General features: G+C 47.5%; 2 protein-coding genes across 7 annotated transcripts in view; one reads left to right on the top strand and one right to left on the bottom strand.

Moving 5' to 3' along the window:
* The first annotated feature begins 2,265 nt into the window (after positions 1-2,265).
* Positions 2,266-20,768, top strand: LOC110503673 (uncharacterized). Its single transcript, XM_090218228.1, has 29 exons — positions 2,266-2,574; positions 3,105-3,194; positions 3,472-3,583; positions 4,103-4,334; positions 5,587-5,730; positions 5,875-5,991; positions 6,119-6,196; positions 6,395-6,499; positions 7,846-9,624; positions 11,078-11,134; positions 11,274-11,351; positions 11,592-11,665; positions 12,075-12,506; positions 12,694-12,825; positions 13,198-13,381; positions 13,593-13,676; positions 13,843-13,965; positions 15,560-15,703; positions 15,805-15,888; positions 16,032-16,100; positions 16,183-16,442; positions 16,770-16,952; positions 17,053-17,251; positions 17,429-17,536; positions 18,656-18,770; positions 19,072-19,356; positions 19,525-19,597; positions 19,696-19,818; positions 19,915-20,768. Exons 2-29 carry the CDS (start codon positions 3,110-3,112, stop codon positions 20,009-20,011), a joined length of 5,556 nt encoding a protein of 1,851 aa, XP_090074354.1. The 5' UTR covers positions 2,266-2,574; positions 3,105-3,109; the 3' UTR covers positions 20,012-20,768.
* Positions 20,769-21,066: 298 nt separating this feature from the next.
* sidt2 (SID1 transmembrane family, member 2) overlaps positions 21,067-22,387 on the bottom strand; it is a 28,400-nt gene continuing 27,079 nt past the window's right edge. For all 6 annotated transcript variants that reach the window (XM_036961490.2, XM_036961488.2, XM_036961491.2 and 3 more), the window contains one exon: positions 21,067-21,743. In XM_036961490.2, the coding sequence (XP_036817385.1) occupies positions 21,681-21,743 (63 nt within the window). In that variant the 3' untranslated portion in view covers positions 21,067-21,680. The remainder of the gene's footprint in view (positions 21,744-22,387) is intronic.

Raw genomic sequence — 22,387 nt, 5'->3', positions numbered from 1 at the left:
CATTAGTTCACAACTTAACCAAATGTATATAAAAAATGTACTAAACTAGTCTAAAGAAGGCCAGTTCTATTGCTTCTTTAAACAGTTTTCAGCTGTGCTAACATAATTGCAAAAGGGTTTTCTAATGATCAATTACCCTTTAAAAATGATAAACTTGGATTAGATAACACAACGTTTCATTGGATGATTGCTGATAATGGGCCTCTGTACGTCTATGTAGATATTCCATTAAAAATAAGCAGTTTCCAGCTACAATAGCCATTTACAACATTAACAATGTCTACACTGTATTGGGCTCGTAAGTAAGCATTTCACGGAAAAGTCTACACCTGTTGTATTCGGCGCAAGTGACCCATAAATTTCATTTTAATTTACACATTGATTTTTAAAAGTAATCTGTGACTGTTTCAATTCCTTGAAGTCTGAGTACTCGAGATACAAGAACTCAAATGTATAAGCAAGAGATGTTGTGTGTTTAGCTGTGTAGATGTTGTTATTTAAGTTCCAAGGCCTATGTTTGTGTACTAGTGCCTATCACTGCCGGGAATTAAGGGGGCATTCATCTAGGACCTTTTCAGCTCGGGGGTTTGAACTTGCAACCTTCCGGTTACTAGTCCAATGTTGTAACCACTAGGCTACCCTACCGCCCGACTAGATCAGGGATCTGCTGAAAATACCAGTGGAGGGATAGCGGAGGGTTAACACGAACAGAAACATATATGTATGTATTTTTATTTTACAGTAAACAAATACAAATCTACACACAAACTGAACCAGTCATGCCAACTGGGTGTGAGGCTTTCATTCCATCAGAGTGATCTAGATTTCAAGATCTTTATCTATTTCTCATAGCAGAGGACTGCAAAGCCAAGAATTGAATTACTGTGTAGATTGGACTACTGTGTAGAAATATAATGTTCAAGTTCATGGAGGTCATGTTCAAAGACAGCGACAATAAGCATAATATTTCACAAAATTTGATTTGCTGTCTTGCACAAGCCCTGTGAACAATTAGTTCCGTGATTTGTCTTCTGAAGTTTTAGGAGGATCCCACAGTAGAAATGGCTGGTGGGTGTTTTTTTTGCAGAGGAACTGGGTGATGATGCAGTGATGATGAAACACAGGAGCATCTTTCAGATTTTTATTAGGAGCAAAGCCAATGAACAAAGTCAATGCTCAGTGGCGAAAGCAGAGGATTTCTCTGTCTGATTTGCTGCCACCCTATGGTAGATGCGTGTGTGGATTTACGGGCCAAACAAAATGCTTACACTGTAGCAATACCCTGCTTAAAAAACAGCATAGACCAGCATTCATTTCAATCTGGTCCATGCTGGTCAGTGCTGTTCTGATGCTGCTCAAGTTGGTCGGACCAGCATGGTCTAGCTGGTCAAGCTGGTCTTAGCTGTTCAAGCATATGCTGGTCTATGCTGTTTGTTTTTTACAGCAGGTATTGTGACAATGTTTTTGAAATCAGATACTTTTAAACTATATTATTGTTAGGCTTGAGCCTACTGAAAAGGAAGCCTCAATTAATGGATTCAGAAAAGACAAACCAATCTATAGTGTCGCAATGCAGGATATATTTACAGTAAAAAAGCCATCATTTTGGTGAATAATTAATGGTGGCTAAAACCGAACTGAGTACCTTTTGGTTGTTGTCAAAAACATCACTTTGCCCACAATAAAGCAGGATACATTCGTCAAGGAACCAGTTCATTGAGAAGACGTTTTATGACTACCTTTTGACACCTCCTCATACTGGAAGGCTCCTAATGTTGTTGCACTGTTGTTGATGTCATGTGGAAGTGGCTCTGCAATACTTTATTAATTGCATGCAAATTGGAGTTTTCAATTTGAACTAATTTGACCTGTGTTTAAGGGAGAAACACTACCTCACTCTCCAACCAAGGTGCATGAATTGAGGAGCAAACTGAAGTGAAGCAGAATTAACTATTGGAAGACAGGGGAAGTGGATAAAGGTAGGGCTTTACAGAAAGAGAAAATACATTTTAGAGTTGCCTCCTATGGGCTCAGGGACCAATCACAGAGGGGAAAAAAACAAACAAAAAACTGGTGTGATTGGTTCAATTACAGAAACCCGAACAATTATTTTTGATAGACTGACCGTGGTTACATGTATTTTGCTAAGTTTATTCATGTAAATTGCATTAACGTTTCCAATGAGAATGTGGACATATGAAAGCACTACCATATTGAACTATGTGATTACCTGCTAACGGGATTATACTGTACTAGCTGTAAATTACAGTACTGTAAATAATTTGTTGGACGGTGATTAGGTCCAATGAGAGGTGTCCTCTGCATCACTTCTGTCCAATCTACCGCGATATGTCTGAGTGGTAGGTGGGTGCGACATGGTTGCTAGGGGTGTTGGAACCGGAAACGGACAGAAGCGTCCCTGGACGCTCCATCAGCGGGTTCTGTTTTGATATGTTGTTGTTTTGCTAGCAGACCCAGTGAAACCATTCTACTCATTTGTAAGGGAAAATGTCGATAATAATCGCGCTTGACTGATCTTTCCCTTACTGGGATAGGAGAGTAACTTGTAGTTAGGTAGGTAAATCGTACGTTTTTTGTACAAATTGAAGTTTCTAGCTAATGTGCCAATGTTAGCGAATTAGCTAGCTACTGTAACGTTTTCCTCTGTGATGTGGCGCCACCCCGCATTGGTGTGTCACTGGAAACCTACGGTTAACGTTACTGTAGCTACCTATGAAACCATGTCAACAACATTATGGGAGTTATTATTCTAATTTAATGGCCAACTAATGTAGCTAGCTCGTTAGCTAACTAACGTAGATAAAGCCGCTAAACCTTTTCAAAAACGAACTAGTTAACTAACTAGTTCGTTTTTGAAAAGGTTTCCTCTTTTAACCGTGGTTGAGGATTGATCATTGGCTAGCTAGCTAGCCAACTAGCTACGTGGATAGTTTGCATAACCTAATAGCATAGATGTATATGACTGTACACAGAGTTCCCATATGGGGTTTGTTTTGTAGTGATGCATGCGCTACTGAAAATACAATAGAACATAGTTACAATTTTCAAATGGCATCTACGACATGACTATTTTCCCCTCTAAGTAACCATGACAGCAGCTGCTGCTCTGCAGATTGGAGATCAGCTGATCCTGGAAGAGGACTACGATGAGAACTATATCCCCTCTGAACAAGGTAGAGCAGAAGGATACAGAAGTGGCAGTATGGCTCCCTTTCTAGTTGACAGATCAGTAGACTGACTGTGAGCTACATTGCTGAAACAACTACACGAGCATGGTGCAAAGTGTTGTGGTGGGCATCAAACACATAGGCACATCTCAAAACCAAGCAATACTCTGCTTTACATAGATAAGCCACATATGACACATTCACTAACTTATTTTGGTTGTGTGAGAAGTCATGTAATGTTATCTGGAGATTTTCCTCACTGCTTCGTCCCCTCCCCTGTCAGAGATCCACGAGTACGCACGAGAGATTGGCATTGATCCCAATCGGGAGCCCGAGCTCCTATGGCTGGCCAGAGAGGGCATTGTTGCCCCACTGCCTCCCGAATGGAAACCCTGGTAAGCAGGCAGGCAGGCATCTGCCACTGTACCAGAGATGGAGTCTGAACCTGGTGGCGTCGGTCAGTAACATCCAATCAAGTGAATTTGAAACCCGAACACAAATATTCTCACCTGTGTATGGATGGTCAACATATTTGTAGATGGGGGATGCTTTTTGTGCTACCCCAACATTGACTTCCATAAATGCATGTTTTTTTAATTGCAATAAAACAGTACTTTACATTTTATTTATAACAGTACTTTTTTGATAGTGATTCATTAACCACAAATTACTACTGACTGGTCACAATGTCACCCTTCTCTTGCATGGATCAGTTTTGTCTCGGTCGTGGTCTCGATTCATCTTTTTTACTGTGATCTGAGTTTGAAGACGCCTGACATTGACTCCATCTCTGGCCCCATGTAGTGTGTCAACACTGGTAGACTTCCCAGTATTCCCAGACACCATATGTCCACTGGTCTCTTCTCCCTTCTCTGAGTTCTGAGGTGCTGAAGTGACTCTCCCCCCTCTCGCAGTCAAGACGTGACGGGGGACGTGTACTACTTCAACTTCTCCTCGGGCCAGTCCACCTGGGACCACCCGTGTGACGAGCAATACCGCAGCCTGGTAAATCAGGAGCGAGAACGAGTCGGCACCCAGCCCCATGGGCCCCCCATCACCGCCGCTAAAAAGGAGAAGAAAAAGAAAAAAGACAAGAAGGAGAAAAAGAAGAAGGCGAAAGACCAAGAGCTCCTGAAGCCACCAGGAGTGAGTGGGCGTTTGTTATGTTCTGAAATACACCAAGCGCATGAAGTGACTCACAGATGTCTCAGAACACTGCAGTGCTGTTGTGTGTAGATGTATTGGTCTGGAAATAGCTTCAACTCTAAATAATGTCAAAGAAGCACGGCTATTCCACTTAGTCACTGAGGCGTAGCAGAAAATAGAGAGGAAACAAAGTACAAAGATGAGGCGTTTAGAGTGGCTTGGCTGAACCAATACATTATTATTTTATATTGTCTTGGTCATCAACACAACAGTCACATACTTATGCTTGGTTGCTTCATGCCCCCAGTTGCTAAGTGATACAGTTATACCGATATAGTGATTATGGTAGTGATTATAGAGTTATAAGTCACTGTCCTAAGTCATTCTCCATTTCCTATGTGTATCCTTTCTTAGCAGTCTGTAAACAAAAGGGAAAGGTCTACATTGAAGGAGAGCCAGACAGAAACACCCCTGGGAACAGTGAAAGGTTCCCTGGTAGGGGGTTCAAACTGACATGGGGGGTTAGCACCATACAATGCGGAATGAGACAGGGCAGTGGGGTTTGGCCTAGGGCCCACTGATGAAACACAGAGTCAAGCTGATGCAGTTAGTCATGGTAGTATCGAGGGGGGAGCAGAGGGCTTTGTCACTGAGGAGGTGGTGGAATGGAGGGAGGCAGCAGAAGAGGGCAGGGAGAGCAGTAGTGATTTCAGCGACAAGGTGGTCTGTTTAGAAGTGGAGGTAGAGGAAGGAAAGACTATTGAACCCCAAATGCCTTCATGTGGTCATTCTACACCTGGGGCAGTGATGACGGAAACATATGAGGGAAGAGAAGGCCAAGTAGAAGGGAAAGATCATCCTAGGAGTTCACTTACTTGATGCTAGGGACTGTGAGCAGGGCCTCGTCCCCTGCCTGGCCCCTCTCTGACCTCTTTCCTGGCCCCATGTCCCCCTACCTAACTCTCAGCCGAGAGACGGGATGGGAGAGAGCATGGCTGATCCAGCAGGGCAGTGAAGGGATTCTGCAGGTACGACCACAGATTACAGACAGGAAATTGTAAGACAGCCTCAGAGCGTAAAGGAATTGTTGTAATTATAGGAGAAGGATTGGTAGAAGCAGGTGAACGATAGGAGCAGTATACCAAATTTGACTGAGTTTCGATAAGATCCTTGAATATCATGATGGTTACGATTAACCTGAACCCTCTCTACACAACATATTTGTTCACGTGAATCTCTCTCTGTCTCTCAGCCATTAAGCTTGACCCTCGGGCCACTGCAGGCCCCGTTGGGGAGCCTGGGGAGCCTTGCTCCTCTACGGGGTCTTGATGGCCCGGCCTTGAGGGGGTCCCTGAGCAGCTCTGGAGGGCTGGAGCCCCTGAAGAGTCCCCTTGGGGTAAGAGTTTTCACCTTGATGATAAAGGATGATAGTTCATTACCTTATGTACTGTATTACCCTTATTCTTATGGTGTGCTGTTGAAAGTCTCTAACCTTTTATCTCTCGCTCTCTGTGTCTCCTCCTTCCTTCCCTCCCCTAAGGGTCCTCTCTCAAGCCTCGGGTCCAGTCTGCTGGGAGGGCGACAGGAGGAGCGTGTGGCTTTCTCTCCGCCTGGGTTCGAGTATGACGAGGATAACATCTCAGAGGATGAGCAGCCGGTATGACTTTCAACTGGCAAAGTGCATACCTATCCTTTCTGGGCACCGTGAAACAGAATATTTGGAGAATAGAAGTGTGTAATTTGTGGAGCATAAGTTAGATGTATGACTGTGATGCTGTTTGCAGAGTCGTCGTGGCTCGGCCAGACTGTTACAGAACCTGCACCTGGACTTGGATGCGTTGGGAGGAGGGCTGCAGTATGAGGTACACTACCTTTTTCACAATGCACAACAACACCATGTCTATTTTATGGCATAGCCCCTTTAGGACTTTTCACCTACTTTCAACTCTGTCAGTGTATGATACCAGTGCAGATAAGCACAGTCCCATGTCATTATTACATTAGAAAACCTCTCTGTACAATGGATTTAGGCTCAGTCGTGTGTGTTGTGTGGCTAACAGGACAGCGAGGCCAGTGGAGTGGCCCCACCAGAGGGGAAGACAGAAGCAGAGCTACGAGACTTGGCCCTGTCTGGAGAGCACAGCCCTGAGTCCCCCTCTCAGCAGGTAACTCACACACTACTGATGTATTACTTCTCTCACTGTCTCTTTTCTCTCTTTTCATCCCACTGTCGATCCTGTGGTGTATGTTAGTTTTAGGACTTTCTAGTAGTTTAAACCCTACAGTGCATTTGGAAAGTGTTCAGACCCCTTGACTTTTTCCACATTTTGTTACGTTACAACCTTCTTTAAAAATGTTTGAAACATTTTTTTCCCTCATCAATCTATACACAATGACAAGTTAAAAAATTTATTAAAATTTTATTTTTTAAATTCTTTGCAAATGTATACATTTTTTATAACACAAATACCTTATTTACATAAGTATTCAGACCCTTTGCTATGAGACTCAAAATTGAGCTCAGGTGCATCCTGTTTCCATTGATCATCCTTGAGATGTTTCTACAACTTGATTGGAGTCCACCTGTGGTAAATTCAATTGATTGGGCATGATTTGGAAAGGCACACACCTGTCTGTATAAGATTTCCATTTTTTAAAAATATACATTTGCTAACATTTCTAAAAACCTGATTTTGCTTTGTCGTTATGTGGTATTGTGTGTAGATTGATGAGATAAAAAAACGATTTAATCAATTTTAGAATAAGGCTGTAACGTATCAAAATGTGTAAAAGGTCAAGGGGTCTGAATACTTTCCGAATGCACTGTATACTTAGATATATTGAACAAACCCATGACTATGTTATCAGGTCTATCTGAAGAGAGATCACAAGATGCAGACCTAGATAGAACTGCTCTTGTTTACTAGATTGCCTTTAACCAAAACCAACACTTTGAGGGATGGAAAGTGTAAGCTATCATTGGGAAAATGTGTAGGCCTGTTTATTCATTCAGACATAACATCTTTGTCATTTATCAACTCTCATAAGTGTGTGTGTGTGACTTTAAACATGTGTTTCGGGTTCTTGTGTGTCTATCTCTTCCTGGTTGTGTAGCTGCTGTGTCAGTGGGAGCTGTGCTATGGTCACGGCTGCCACTGTTTCTTTCTGTTGGTCCTCTTGTCCTCATACTGTCACTGTTATTGCTTTGCCATCTGAGTCTTTCATTTGATCACCCTTTATGTTGGTCTTTCTGTGTGTGTGTTTAACTCTGCACTTCCTGTGATTTTGTCACACTTCTCTGTGTTGTTTGTTGTTGACGTGACTGTTCTCTTTCGATGAGCTCTACCTACGGAATGCGTGAGTGGTTTGCATGCTGCTCGGGTCCCTGTGTCTTCTCCTTGTCACATTATCCCCAACCTCTCCCCCTCCTTTCTTTATTTTTGTGTTTGTGTCTATGCACGTCTTCCCTCTCTTTCTCTCTGGTGGCCACCATCATCCCCTTCCACCCAAGGACTCCCTTCGTGGACGCCACCTCCTCTCCACCCTACCACGCGGAGGCAGCAGGGACTGCAGTAGTGCTGCTGGGGTCTGCCCCCCTACCCCAGACCCCCAGCCTGCTAAAACTAGAGACAGTGGAGAGGAGGAAGAAGATTATGAGGATGGGTGGGGAGAGGACAGAGAGAGTGTGGCTGAGGAGGGAGGAGGTGAAGAGGAGAACCAGAGAGAAGTAGGGCAAGCGAGTGAGAAGAAGAGAGGAGAGGAGGGCAATGACGTTGAGGCCGAGGTCAGTGAGGAGGTAGAGTGTGAAGGAAATTTGGAGGAGGGAGAGGAGGAAAGTGAGGAGGTCATAAAGAGGTGTGTAAAAAGTGAGGATGGGGAGGAAGAGGAGACTGGTGACGTAGTTGAGGAAAATGTCAATACAAATGAGGGAGAAGGAGGAAGTGATGAAATGCTGGAGAGATATCTTGGAGAGCAAGGAGAGAGTGATGAGGTAGTAGAGCGGTGTGTTACAAAGGAAGAACTAGAGGTGGGTCATGACAAACAGTTGGAGGACTGCAATGAGCTAGTTGAGAGCCGTGTTAAAAGTGAAGAGGAACCAAAAGCAGAAGAGAGTGATGAGAGAGACACTACAAGGGAGGAAGCAGGAGAGGAAAAAGAGGGGGAACAGGAGGAAGAGAGTGATCAGGTAGTAGAGAGATATATGAAAGAGGTGGAGGGAGGAGATGTAGAGGAAAGTGAGATAGTGGGCGAGAGATATTTCAAAAGGAAGCATGTGGAAAGGAAGGAAGAGACTGTTAGAGACAGTATAGAGGAGGAAGATGAGGCAAAGGGAGATGAGGATAGTGAGGAAGTGGTTGAGAGGTGGTTGAAAGAGGAGGCTGAGGAGGGCGAGAGGGAGGTGGTGGAGAGGTGTGAGGAAGAGGTGGAAGATGAGGGTAAAGAGGAGACTGGGGAGGGTGAGAGTGAGGTGGTGGAGAGGTGTGAGGAAGAGGTGGAAGATGAGGGTAAAGAGGAGGCTGGGGAGGGTGAGAGTGAGGTGGTGGAGAGGTGTGTGAAAAGTGAGGAAGAGGTGGAAGATGAGGGTAAAGAGGAGGCTGGGGAGGGTGAGAGTGAGGTGGTGGAGAGGTGTGAGGAAGAGGTGGAAGATGAGGGTAAAGAGGAGGCTGGGGAGGGTGAGAGTGAGGTGGTGGAGAGGTGTGTGAAAAGTGTTGAAGAGGAAGGTAAAGAGGAGGGAGAGAGTGAAGTGTTGGAGAGGTCTGTGAAAAGTGAGGAAGTGGAAGAGGAGGTCGGCGAAGAGGAGGCTGATGAGGGAGAGAGTGAAGTGGTGGAGAGATGTGTGAAAAGTGAGGAAGGGGAGGAGGGTAAAGATGAACCTGGGGAGCTGGAGAGTGAGGTGGTGAGGGAGAGGTGTGTAAAAAGTGAGGAAGGGGAGGAAAATGACAAAGTCTTCGCGAGATGCTCGCTGAGTGAAAAACAGGCTAGGGAAGGAGAGGAGAGCAGGGAGGTGGAGGGGTGCTTCAAAAGAGAACAAAAAGAAATGGAAGGAGACAGACTTGAAGAAGACAGTGATGAGGTGGTGGAAAACTGCATTCAGACTGTGCAAGCCTCACCGAAACCCAAAACATCCGCAAGCTCAGAGGAAGTAATCGAGAGACTCGAACAACAAACGGTCCAAGCTAAGTCCCTGGGGAAGAAGAAGAAGTTAGCAGACCTTAAACAAAGTGACAACATGGAGGTGTATGTGGGGAAGAAGAAGAATGTGCCCAAACAAAGCCCTCTACCAGCAGAGGTAGGGGTTTGGTGTGCTTTGACCATGTCGTGGCCCCTGCCCTGTGTGCTCCCCCTCTGCATGCACCTCCGCCCCTCTCTCAGCCAAAGGAGACACCATTCCACTCCCTGAGGGGCTATGTTGGCTCAAGTCCCAACCCTGGTGAATCCAGCCCCCCATGATCTCCCTCTCACATCACATTGGTGTCTTTGGTAATATGTGTATATGCAGTCAGCTCTGAGGACTGGATTGGAACATTCTGGTCCCCTTGTTGCCAGTTTTGCCTCCATCCCTCCTCTAGAGCTGAGCACTGCAGCCCCATCCTATCAACCAGCCCCCTAGGCGGCCCCATACTCTCAGACAGCCCCATCCTCTCAGGCAGCTCCCTAGGCGGCCCCATCCTTTCAGACAGCCCCATCCTCTCAGGCAGCTCCCTAGGCGACCCCACCCTCTCAGACAGCCCCATCCTCTCAGGCAGCTCCCTAGGCGGCCCCATCCTCTCAGACAGCCCCATCCTTTCAGGCAGCTCCCTAGGCGGCCCCACCCTCTCAGACAGCCCCCTAGGCGGCCCCACCCTCTCAGACAGCCACCTAGGCGGCCCCACCCTTTCAGACAGCCCCCTAGGCGGCCCCATCCCCTCAGACAGCCCCCTAAGCGGCCCCATCATCTCAGATAGCCCCCTAGCGTTCTCTCAGACAGCCCCCTAGGTGGCCCCACCCTCTCAGACAGCCCACAAGGCAGCCCCATCTGCTTAGACAGCCCCCAAGGCAGCCCCATCCTCTCAGCCAACCCCCTAGGCAGCCCCATCCTCTCAGCCAGCCCGCTAGGCAGCCCCATCTTCTCAGCCAGGCCCCTAGGCAGCCCCATTCTTTTAGACAATCCCAAAGGCAGCCACATCCTCCCAGACAGCCCCCAAGGCAGCCCCATCCTCTTATACAGCCCCCAAGGCAGCCCCATCCTCTCAGCCAGCCCCCTACGCAGCCCCATTCTCTCAGCCAGCCCCCAAGGCAGCCCCATTCTCTCAGCCAGCCCCCAAGGCAGCCCCATCCTCTCAGCCAGCCCCCAAGGCAGCCCCATCCTCTTATACAGCCCCCAAGGCAGCCGGTTCTCTCAGTCCAAACTTGCAGTGCTGTAGCCTGTGTTTCTCTGTCTCGACTGCCTGCTTGACCTGTGCTTGTGTGGTAGAGTCTCACTATTTGCCTCTTGTCTGCCCAAGCTTTGCTGATCAAGCCATGGGATGGCTGCTCTGTGCTGTTGACTAGTCTATTGTCCCTTTTCTGCTGTACTTGCTTTGCCCTACTACGAGAGCCTTCATAATTGCTGTGTGCCGCTGAGAATGGCAGTATTCATCCACGTTTTCTATCTGTGTCGTGAGTGCATGCGTGTGTCTGTGTGTGTGTGTGTGTGTGTACGGTGTTTGAGGTGACACGGTCGCACTATGCTTCACGTCAGTGACTGAGTGTGTTTACATCAGCAGTCGGAGGCCAGCGAGCACATGGAGGTGGCATCCTCCTCCACCGAGGACCTCAAGGTACTTTGTTATGGATTGAGATAATGTCCCAGTAGATAGGCCTGTAGAATAGAGGCTTTATAATGTAACATTTAAGCAGATAATATCAAGGGGTGGGTTGAGTAAAGGCAAACAGTGTTGTGTTCCACTTTCCCTTTAGTCTGGTTTTGGCTCCAGGTTGTCAGAGAAAGTCCTGGACCTGAAGGATCTCTCCCCTGCTGTTAGTCCACTCCTGCAGGTACCACACTCTCTCCATCTCTTCCTCACCTTTCTTTTTCTCCCTTGCTCGCCCCTCTTCACCTCCTTCCTCCTCAGCTACACTCTCTCTCCTCAGTCACAGTGGTTCCTCTGGCTGTAGAGTCTGTAGGCACTGTTTGTACCGTTGTTTTATTTTGAGAGTGAACACTCACATCATGCCATGTAGAGTTATGTTAGCCTTTGCTATTCACCTACAAAAAAAAGTCTGTATTTTCCCCAGGACAAAGTGGGGATAGTGAAAGTCAGTGCGGAGGAGGAGAAGGAACGGAGGAAGAGGGCAGAAGCTGCAGAGAGGTTGGCAGACAAGCCTTTCTGATAAATGCCCATATTTCAGTGAAATGTCCCCTCTGAACTCAAACACACGTTGTGATACAAGCATATTGTCAGTGTCATTGTAGTCTGTTTCTCACAAAGATCTGCAAGTCTAGAGCTGAGCCAAATCATTTATCTGACTTCTCTTACTCTTCCTCTCTCTCCCCTCCTTCCCTCTTCTCCCTCTCTCTCTCTCTTCTTTCTCTCCCCCCTTTTTTCTTTCTCTCTCTTTCCCCTCCTTCCCTCTTCCTCTCTCTCTCCCCTCCTTCCCTCTTTCGCTCTTCCTCTCTCGCTTCCTCCCTCGCTCTCTCTCTCTCACCCTCTCTCTCTCCCCTCGTTCCCTCTTCTCCACTCTCTCTCTTCCCTCCTTCCCTTCTCCCAAACTCTGCAGGCGTCTCCATGGTGCAGGCAGGGAGGATCCAGTGATGGAGGACAGGCCCCCCAGCCAGCCCAGTGAATCCCAGCAGACCACAGGGTCCTCCCACTGTGAGCCGGAACCCCGGCCGCGGGCCGAGGGGGTCAGCACCAGCGCCAGCCTAGGGGTGCCGGGGGTCCAGCGGCCTGACACCTCCAGAGGCCGCCTGGTTAGGAGCCCCCACGCCCACTACAAAGAGGAAGCCCCCAGACAGGGGGAGGACAGCAGATGGGCCCAGGAGGAGGAGAGGGAGAAGGAGAGGAGGGAGACTGAGAGGAAGATAGAGGAGGAGAAGGAGCGTGCGCTGCGGGAGAGACAGGAGAAGGTGCGCCTCCTTCAGGAGGAGCTGAGCCGGGAGGAGGAGGAGGAGGAACAGAGGCTGAAGGAGGAGAGCAAGGAGAGGGTCAGGTAGGCATTCAGGCAGCAGGCCACAGAGTGGTCAACCTCCCTCTCCACTTATGTCCACTGTTATAGTAGTATTTGTGAGCTGTGATGTGTGAGTATGTGACTCAGTGTTGATGCTTACGGCTGTGTGACAGTGCTGGTTATCTCACCCGCTGCTGTGTGTGTGTTCTGGTCCTGACCGGTCTTCCAGGAGCCTGAGGGAGAGGCTCCAGAGTAAGGGGAGGGAAGAGGAGAGCAGGCTGAGTGTGGAGTCTGAAAGCAGGCTACTGGAGCTGAGGGAGATGGCCCGGAGGGAGAGAGAGAACCAGCAACGCAACATCAGGTGACTCATCTTTCTCTACTATTCATCCATCTGCTTAAAAACACACACACACACACACACACACACACACACACACACACACACACACACACACACACACACACACACATTCATATGACAGCAATCTCCCTGGAGTGCTCCACTGACCGTTAGATCACATGCTCAGCGACCCCAGCCGTATTAATGACACTGCTTCACATAACTATTCTGTGCTTAGGCGATACTGTTCTTTCTACACATACAGTAGGTATAGAAATACCGCTCGGTCACGGCAAAAAAAAAAAAAGACAAAAAAAGATTTGCGCTAAAAATGATTGTGTGTGTGTGTGTATGTGTGCTTGCTACGTTTGTGTGTGTTGTTGTTTTCATCAGGGAGGAGGGCGAGGTGATGCTGAGAGAGCTGCGTGCCACCCTGGAGGCGGAGCGAGAGAGGATAGAGTCCCAGAGGAGGCGGGACCTGGAGCGACTGAGGGAGGAGTCAGAGGAGAAGCTACACGCGGAGAAGCGGAGACTGCTTGGGGAGCGGGAGGAGCAACTCAGCTCCCTCAAACAGGAGGTGAGGGGGGGGGGTTAGGGGGGGGGGGTTAGGAGAGGAGCTGGGAGAGTGGGAGGGGGGAGATATAGGAGAGGGACCTTCCAATACACACGTGCACTCGAAATAACTGAAATTGTTTGGGTTTTTGTGAGGGAAATACATGCAGTGAGTCTAGGATAGGGTGTTGTCACACAGGTGATGGTTGAAGACAGTGTGTTGTTGTGTTCCTTAGGGGAGAAGCAGTGCCAGTGAGAGGTGGAGGGAGTTGAAGAGCCCTCGTAGCCCAGAGCAGCATCTAGCAGAGTACCAAAGAGAGGTGATAGAACACACACACACACACACACTACTTACCACCTTTGATACACAAAACCATAGCCCTCATCTCCTTGACTGCAGATACACATATTACCAGTATGTCAGTCTCAACCATGTAGAGCGTTGTGACATTATGAATCTCTCCCACTGACTGTGACTTGGACCAGTTGGGAGACGTGCTCCAGGAAGTGAGGGAGGAAGTGCAGCGTGACCACGCCAGGAAGCTGGGGCAGCTCAAAGACGACCACCACCGAGAACTCAGCTCTATCAGAGAGAGTCATCTGGACCAGGTGAGAGACAGAGTTTGGTTATAGGCTGCGGTAAACCATTGTATTATACTAAACTACAGGTCTAGTCTGGTGAAGACAGACAGACAGTAGTGACAGTGAACGTGTACTGTTACAGCACTGTCTCCGAATGCTGGGCTACGACAGGCAGTGTTCGGTTTCATCCCAGTGGCACGCCGTCCTCTGGGAGTCCCAGCCATTACTCACCAGTCTAAACAACCACTATTAGGCTGTTTCAAAACACAAGACAAGAGGTCAGAAGTCTTCCAGTTTAACGACTGGAGTAGAACAGAATCAAATCAAATGTATTTATAAATCCCTTCGTACATCAGTTAATGTCTCCAAGTGCTGTACAGAAACCCAGCCTAAAACCACCAAAACAGCAAGCAATGCAGGTGAAGAAGCCCAGTGGCTAGGAAAAACTCCCTAGAAAGGCCAGAACCTAGGAAGAAAGCCTGGTTCCTCCCTAGGTATGTGGGGTGGCCAGTCCTCTTCTAGCTGTGCCGGGTGGAGATTATAACAGAACATGGCCAAGATGTCCAAATGTTCATAGATGACCAGCAGGGTCAAATAATAATAATCACAGTAGTTGTCGAGGGTGCAGCAAGTCAGCACCTCAGGATTAAATGTCAGTTGGCTTTTCATAGCCGATCATTAAGAGTATCTTTACCACTCCTGCTGTCTCTAGAGAGTTGAAAACAGCAGGTCTGGGACAAGGTAGCACGTCCGGTGAACAGGTCAGGATTCCATAGCCGCAGGCAGAACAGTTGAAACTGGAGCAGCAGCACAGCCAGGTGGACTGGAATCCTCCTCGTGTTCTGTTTTGTTAACGGTTGTTTACGGAGCGCAGGACAAACCGCTAAAACCACAGCTCAGGTCAAGTCAGAGACACCGTGGGAGTGCTTCTTCAGGATGGCAGAGGGTACTGTATCATCTCTCATCAACAACACGTGGGAGTGCTTCTTCAGGATGGCAGCGGGTACTGTATCATCTCTCATCAACAACACGGGACATAAGAACAAGTGAGGCAGTGTACAAATGTCCCAGTGTTGTCCGGGTTAGGGGAAGGGTTTTGGCCAGCCGGGATTTGTCCCATTGAGATCTAGCAACTCCTTGTGGCGGGCTGGGCGCAATGCACGATGACTTCAGTTGCCAGCTGTATGGTGTTTCCAACAAGACATTGGTGCGGCTGGCTTCCCGGGTTCAACGAGCAGTGTGTTAAGAAGCAGTGTGGCTTGGAAGCGTCATGTTTCGGAGTACGCATGGCTCTCGAACTTCGCCTCTCCCGAGTCCGTACAGGAGCTGCAGTGATGGGACAAGACTGTAACTACCAATTGGATATCATGAAATTGGAGAGAAAAAGGGGGTGAAAAGTACCATAAATAAAACAGGGAATGTAAAAGAGGATAACAAGTAGGGATGTTAACCGCTAATTACAGTTCAAAGGTCACCGCTTCTCGTAACCTACCTGCTGCTACTGTCATTGTTGCTTTGGCTGTTGCCTCTGCACTGTTGTCCCTACATGTAATGCTGCGGTTAAATATTGTGAAAATGATCTATTTGTGTGTCTCTCTGTGTGTGCGCTTCTGTCCTCCAGGAGGCTGTCCAAAAGGAACAGTTGCTGTGTGTCCTGCAGGAGGAGAGGGATCGCCTGCTGGCCGCACACAGTGCCCAGCTGGAAAGACTCCGTACACAGCTAGACTCCCAGCTCTGCAAGACCCGCCAGACACACACACGCAAAGTGAGGACAGAGAGACACACACACACACACACACACACACACACACACACACACACACACACACACACATGTATCATCTCTAAACACCTGTCATCCCTCAGGAGGCAGAGATTCAAGAGCTGGGGGACAGGCTGGAGCTGAGGGCCAGGGAACTGAAGAGCCAGGAGACAACACTGAAGACCCAGGTAATCAGTCACTATTGCGCTGATATGTGTCTGCATGAATATCTGGAACGCTTAGGGATGGCCTCAGCTTCGGAAAGGAATGAACTGTATTTGTGTGGTTGGCCGCTGTTGATTAAAGGACATATCCGCTTGCCAATGTTCAGGCAGCGAATTTGAAGAAGAGGAGGCAGCAGCTTGGGGACGAAGAGGATGAGATAGACAGAGGAATCGAGGTGAGGATTCATCATCTTCACCACCACCACCACCACCTCGGTCTTCATCGTGCTGTAGATGTTAAGCCTGTGATGTTTTCAGGCTCTGCCTGGAGTCATGCAGGAGAGAGATGGACTGAGAGAGGATCTGGAGCGGGTGGAAGGAGAGAGGGACAGGGCGAGGCAGGAGGCGGAGAGAGGGCGGGAGGAGAGGACCAACACGAGAGAGGAGTTGGAGAGAATGAGGGAGGAGAGGGACAAAGCGAGAGAGGAGAGCAAGAGGATAAAGGAGGAGCGGGACCGGCTGGAGAGCAAGGTGGAGCTGCTGCAGGAGCGCTGTGATCGGCTGGGCCGCAGAGTCAGGTACACACACACACCAGTTGAGGCTGCTGGTGGGAGGAGTACGGCTCATAATAATGGCCGGAATCGAGTGAATGCAATGGTATCAAACACATGGTTTTCAGACATTATTATGAGCCGTCCTCTTCTCAGCAGCCTCCACTGAAACACACACACACACCTGGCCCGTTAGTTGGGGTCAACCTCCGTTCACACTGTTTCATTGTCACCTTGCAGCTGACAGTGCATGTCTTCCAGACTTAGTGGGAGACTTCAATTCTAGCTTGCAAGACTATTGCGCTCTTTCTCAAGTGGTACTTTCTCAGGGACAAACACATGATTCTATTGCAGTGATCTGGAGCAGAGTGAGATCAAGAGGCCTTCTACTAGACTGGACAGAACAGAGGAGGAGAGGAAGAAGGAGAAGGATTGTGAGGCAGCGCCCTCTGCTGGACGGGAGAAAGTGCTGCATGTGGAACACCTGAAAGAACCTCTCTCCCCCATCTCCAGAGACAGCGAGAGCAGCTTGGACGAGTATGTGTGTTTGAGAGCATGCATGCATGTTGCACCTTTCTATCCTGACTAACTTCTATGTGTGTGTGTGTGTGTTTCTCTCTTCCTGTCCTTCTCCCAGCTTGCATCAGTACATCTCCTCTGAGGGCCTGTCCCTGCAGAAGGCCCGGCGCTTCCTGGAGAGGGAGAGTGGTCGTCTGAGTGAGAGACAGGCAGCGCTGCAGGCAGCTCAGGCCCAGTCCAGCTCCTCTCAGTACCCCAACATCACCAGCCACGCCCAGGCCACACAGGAGATGTACAGGAACCTGCAGCAGGTACGTGTAAGTGTGACTCCCTTCCTTATCCCTTATAGACTCCTACACCCTGCCCTATGTTGGAACATTCATGAAGTGAGAGAGTATGCTTGACCTCCGTGTGTAACGGTCCCTGGGTCGTCTCTCGCTCTCTTTCCCTCCCTCTCTCTGTCGCTCTCTTTCGTTTCCGCTTCTCTCCCTCAGGAGGCCAGTGACGTGGAGGAGTTGAGGGTGACTGTGCAGAGGGGGAACTCGCTGCTACGCAGGAAGGAGGAGAGACTGCAACAGCTAGAGAGCTCCGTAGCTGAAGAGGTGCCTTAGTAGTACACCATAACACCTTTATATACCACATATCCTGCCCCCTGTACACCACCTGTACTACATACCATGCCCATAACGTTATACATACTTCAATAGATTGCTAATAAACAACACACTATACAATGAGGGGACAAAACATTAGGAACACCTGCTCTTTCCATGACACAGACTGGTCAGGTGAGTCCAGGTGAAAGCTATGATCCCTTGTTGATGTCACCTGTTAAGTCCACTTCAATCAGTGTAGATGAAGGGGAGGAGAAAGGCGGGTTAAAGAAGGATTTCTAAGCCTTGAGACAATTGAGACATGGATCGTGTATGTGTGCCATTCAGAGGGTGAATGGGCAAGACTAAAGATTTAAGTTGAATGGGGTATGGTGGTAGGTGCCAGGCGCACCAGTTTGTGTGTCAAGAATCAGGCTCCCGATTGGCGCAGCGGTCTAAGGCACTGTATCTCAGTACAAGAGGCGTCACTACAGTCTCTGGTTCGAATCCAGGATGTATCACATCTGGCCGTGATTGGGAGTCCCATTGGCCCAGCGACGTCCAGGTTTGGCCGGGGTAGGCTGTCATTGTAAATAAGAATTTGTTCTTAACTGACTTGCCTAGTTAAATAAATGTTCAATAAAAAGAACTGTAACGCTGCTGGGTTTTTGATGCTCAACCGTTTTCTTTGTGTATCAAGAATGGTCCACCACCCAAAGGACATCCAGCCAACTTGACACAACTGTGGGAAGCATTGGAGACAACATGGGTCAGCACCCCTGTGGAACGCTTTCGACACTTTGTGGAGTCCATGCCCCGACAAACTGAGGCTGAATATTCAATATTAGGAAGGTGTTCCTAATGTTTTGTACACATACATATTTTGTATGCATTTTTACATGGCGTTTTGGTCATTTAGCAGACAGTCCTTTCCAGAGCGACTTACAGTCAGTGTGTTCAACTTAAGGTAGCTAGCTAAGACAATCGTTGTAAGTAAAACGTTCCTCAATAAAGCAGTTATCAGCTAAATCATTGATGTTAAGAGTAGACAAGTGTTCGTGTTAGAAAGTACAAAAGTATGGATTTTTTTTTTTTTTTTCTCTCTCTCTCTTGCTTTCCCTTGCCCAGGTCTCCCATCATCACTACTATGATGACCAGGGCAGACTGGCTGCTGATAGGAAGGTGACCTTTGATGTGACTGAATCGGATATGAGCAGCGTCAGCAACGGCCATGATGGCCCAGGTGAGAGAGACACACGTACAGGAATATCCATTCCTTACACCCTCATAACAGGCCTGTACTCGTCCCTGCCGTGTTGTTATTTATGCTCTGCCTCTCCCCCTTCATCGTTTCTCCTTTTTCCCCCCTTCATCGTTTCTCCTTTTTTCCCCTTTCACCCTCTCCTTCCTTCCCCTCTTTCACCCTCTCCTTCCTTCCTCTCTTTCACACCTCGTCCCTTGCTTTTCTCCCTTATGTCTTCTTCTTTTCTGACATTCGCTCCCTTTCTCTCTCTATCTCTCTTCTCCACGTGGGGAGCCCACAGTGCCAGCTAAGGTGCAGCACTTAGCCGAGTCGCTCCAGCACATCTCTGGCCAGCTCAACACAGTCCTGGGGGCCCTGGGCTCCCTGACCCAACGCCAGACCCCTTACCAGCCTCTCCCCCTACCTCTGCCCCTCTCCCAGCCCCGAACCCCCACCTCAATGCCTCTTTCACAGCTCTCCATGCCTCTGTCTGGGCCCTCCTGGGCGTGGGCCCCTCACAGCACCTCCACCCCACTACGGGATTCTGAGGACCTGCTAAATAGCCGCTGGGCCAAGCTCTTCCCTGGTACATCTAAACCAAAGAGATCCAATATCATATATGTTATAATAAATATGCGTTGTATTTAGTTCTGTAGACTGTAGAACCCCCGTTCAGGGTTGTCTGTGTACTTTCAGGTCGGTGGAGTTGTTGGTTTAATTAACGAGAGTACACTTCTCTTTGTCCCTTCTATAGGGGCTCCTATTGAGTCCATAGCCACCAGTTCCTTGAGGACCAATGCACTTTATTCAGGGTACAGTCCTGCAAGGTAAATATGAAAATAACAAACATGAAAATGATGGAAACGCCTCTTTAAAAAAAAAAAAAAATCTAGACTGTCACTCATCAGAAATGTGTGTTTGTTAGTGAGCAGGCTCGTAGTCTGTCCTCCATGCAGCCTAAGGCAGTGGAGATGGATGGCCAGAGGCTTCAGGGCCTGATCGACGGCAACAAGAGATGGCTGGAGACACGCAGGAAAGACCCCAGTGTGTATCCTTCTATAAACATGCTCACACACGCCACATAGCACAACTTATAATGGAGCTTGGTTCAATCTTGTACATTTCCTTAACAGGCTTTCATCAGACCTCTGTTCACGCGTTATCGGACCCCACCAACTATGAGTGGACTGGTCCAGTTGAGCCTGGATGACAACAACCAGATTAAAGTGTACCATTACTAAAGGGGGAGGGAGAAGTTACATAAAGAGCAAGGATCAACACAAGCAGATAAAGCTGTATTGTTACTGAAAAAGGGCTAAGGACAGGGGTGGGTTTTTAAAAATGCACTTTTAATGCAGGGATCCCTCTAGCTCTGCTCCAGGGCGCTACTAGAGGAACCGCCCTCGACTATGTGTGGACCAGAGCTTGGATTCCCCTGCAACCAAATTTCCATAAGAAACATTTTTTAAGACATCTGACCGCCAGTGTACTCCTCGTCCTCAGGTTTAACTGTGATTGTGTGACAGAAGAGAGGACACTAGGGCGGTTTCAGTGGACTCTGTCATTTCATTCCATTGGCATGCAAGGTTGAATAGCTTGGGAGTATGGCGACAGTAGCCCCGTAGTCAACAAATCAGTTGGTTTGCCTCGAGCTATTTAAATGTTTCAAAAACAGAATGCATAGTTGTTACATATTCAATAGGTGCTTCACTTTATTAGGAGAGATACCGTTGATATCTTACATTTATAAGCCTCATAACTGATGTGAGGTGATAAGTGACTAAAGATCATTGTCATGGTATCAGGTTGTAATTGTGCTGTATGAGAAGTTCAAGCCATACCATAATAACCGCTACAAGGGCAGGACAACTTGTAAAGCATTCAGTCTGTATGAAATTCTGGTAAGAGAGACCCTCTTCCAGTGTGTTTACTGTGCAGATGTGTGGAATTTTTACAGTATTTTTATAAATATTTTAATAAATGTAAAGTGGTGTATATTCATAATGTCCCATGTCAAGCTTATTCTTTTTCATGCAACAGCTTTTCAATATTTAATTTGTCTGCATTACAAAGTAATCACCAGGGTTGTATTCATTGGGACACCCAACGGAAAGTGTTAACTTTTCCAACAAAAATTTGAATTTCTTGGACAAGTTCAGTTAGTCTTTCCCTGATTGTCAATTCTCTTCCATTTGGTGCCTAATGAACACAACCCATGTTTGGATTTCCTTTTCATCCTGCTTGTCGGTAACTTAAAATACAAAACCTAGAGACAGATTATACTAATGAATACACCTTTATCATTGTGAACAAACTTTATTCAGTAACTGTTCCATCACATAGTCCCAAGTTTTCTTATCCTACAGTGCAAAATATATTTTCCTCACCAGCTAAGGACGTAGTTAATAATTACAATACAATCAATGATCTCTCAGGGACAGATCCATCCGGCGTACAGTATCTGACCGAGCCATAGAAATAAATACAGACCACATGATTAGAACATTAAAGGCCACCGACAGACTGGACATGAGGTGTGTTCTCAATCCCACACAGGCACACAGACTATACATGTTTAAATGCATTGATGGAGTTGCAAGTCAGTAATGATGCAATATAAAATAAATTACATTCGTACTGTTAACATCTTTATCCGCAATAAGAAAACACGACGACCACAGTAATATCGGATGGCAGGAAGGAGAAATGTCAGCATGTCTTGGTGAACCAGACTCATTGATTGGCACGCCACGTGTTCATACAGATTCCAACCTTCCCCAACTCTTTGATTGGCTGAGAGATGCCCAGCCCGCATGCAGTCAGGGAGACAAAGCCATTGGGTGTGTCAGTTGCCACCGTGTCACTATTGGGCAGCGGGAAACGTTAAGGCGGAGCCAGAGAGTTGCTTTCTCAGAAGACGAAAATCTTGTCTCTCTGGACGTTGTCCAAGTCATCGTCCATGGTGAGGAGAACCTGGCAGAGAAAGCAGAGGAGTCAGTCACTATCTGGGTATGTTTGGGTCAGGAATGGGAGGTATTCATCAATGCTCAGCAATAACCATGTCCATGGTGTGAAATCTGTGTGTTCCCCTCCATTTTATAATACAGTCGTGGCAAAAAGTTTTGAGAATGACATTCATTATCACAAAGTCTGCTGCCTCAGTGTCTTTAGATATTTTTGTCAGATGTTACAATGGAATACTGAAGTATAATTACAAGCATTTCATAAGTGTCAAAGGCTTTTATTGACAATTACATGAAGTTGGTGCAAAGAGTATATTTGCAGTGTTGACCCTTCTTTTTCAAGAATATGCTGTCAATCAACTTCTGGGCCACACACTGTCAATCAACTTCTGGGCCACATCCTGACTGATGGCAGCCCATTCTTGCATAATCAATGTTTGGAGTTTGTCAGAATTTGTGGGTTTTTGTTTGTTCACCCACCTCTTGAGGAATGACTACAAGTTCTCAATGGGATTAAGGTCTGGGGAGTTTCCTAGCCATGGACCCAAAATATCGATGTTTTGTTCCCCGAGCCACTTAGTTATCATTTTGCCTTATGGCAAGGTACTCCATCATGCTGGAAAAGGCATTGTTTGTCACCAAACTGTTCCAGGA

Source organism: Oncorhynchus mykiss, chromosome 24 (genome assembly GCF_057628025.1).
Source record: "Oncorhynchus mykiss isolate SJ-2025 chromosome 24, ASM5762802v1, whole genome shotgun sequence".
Lineage (NCBI taxonomy): Eukaryota > Metazoa > Chordata > Actinopteri > Salmoniformes > Salmonidae > Oncorhynchus > Oncorhynchus mykiss.
The sequence above is the reverse complement of the archived record's forward strand: the minus strand, read 5'-3'. Positions and strand labels throughout refer to the sequence as shown.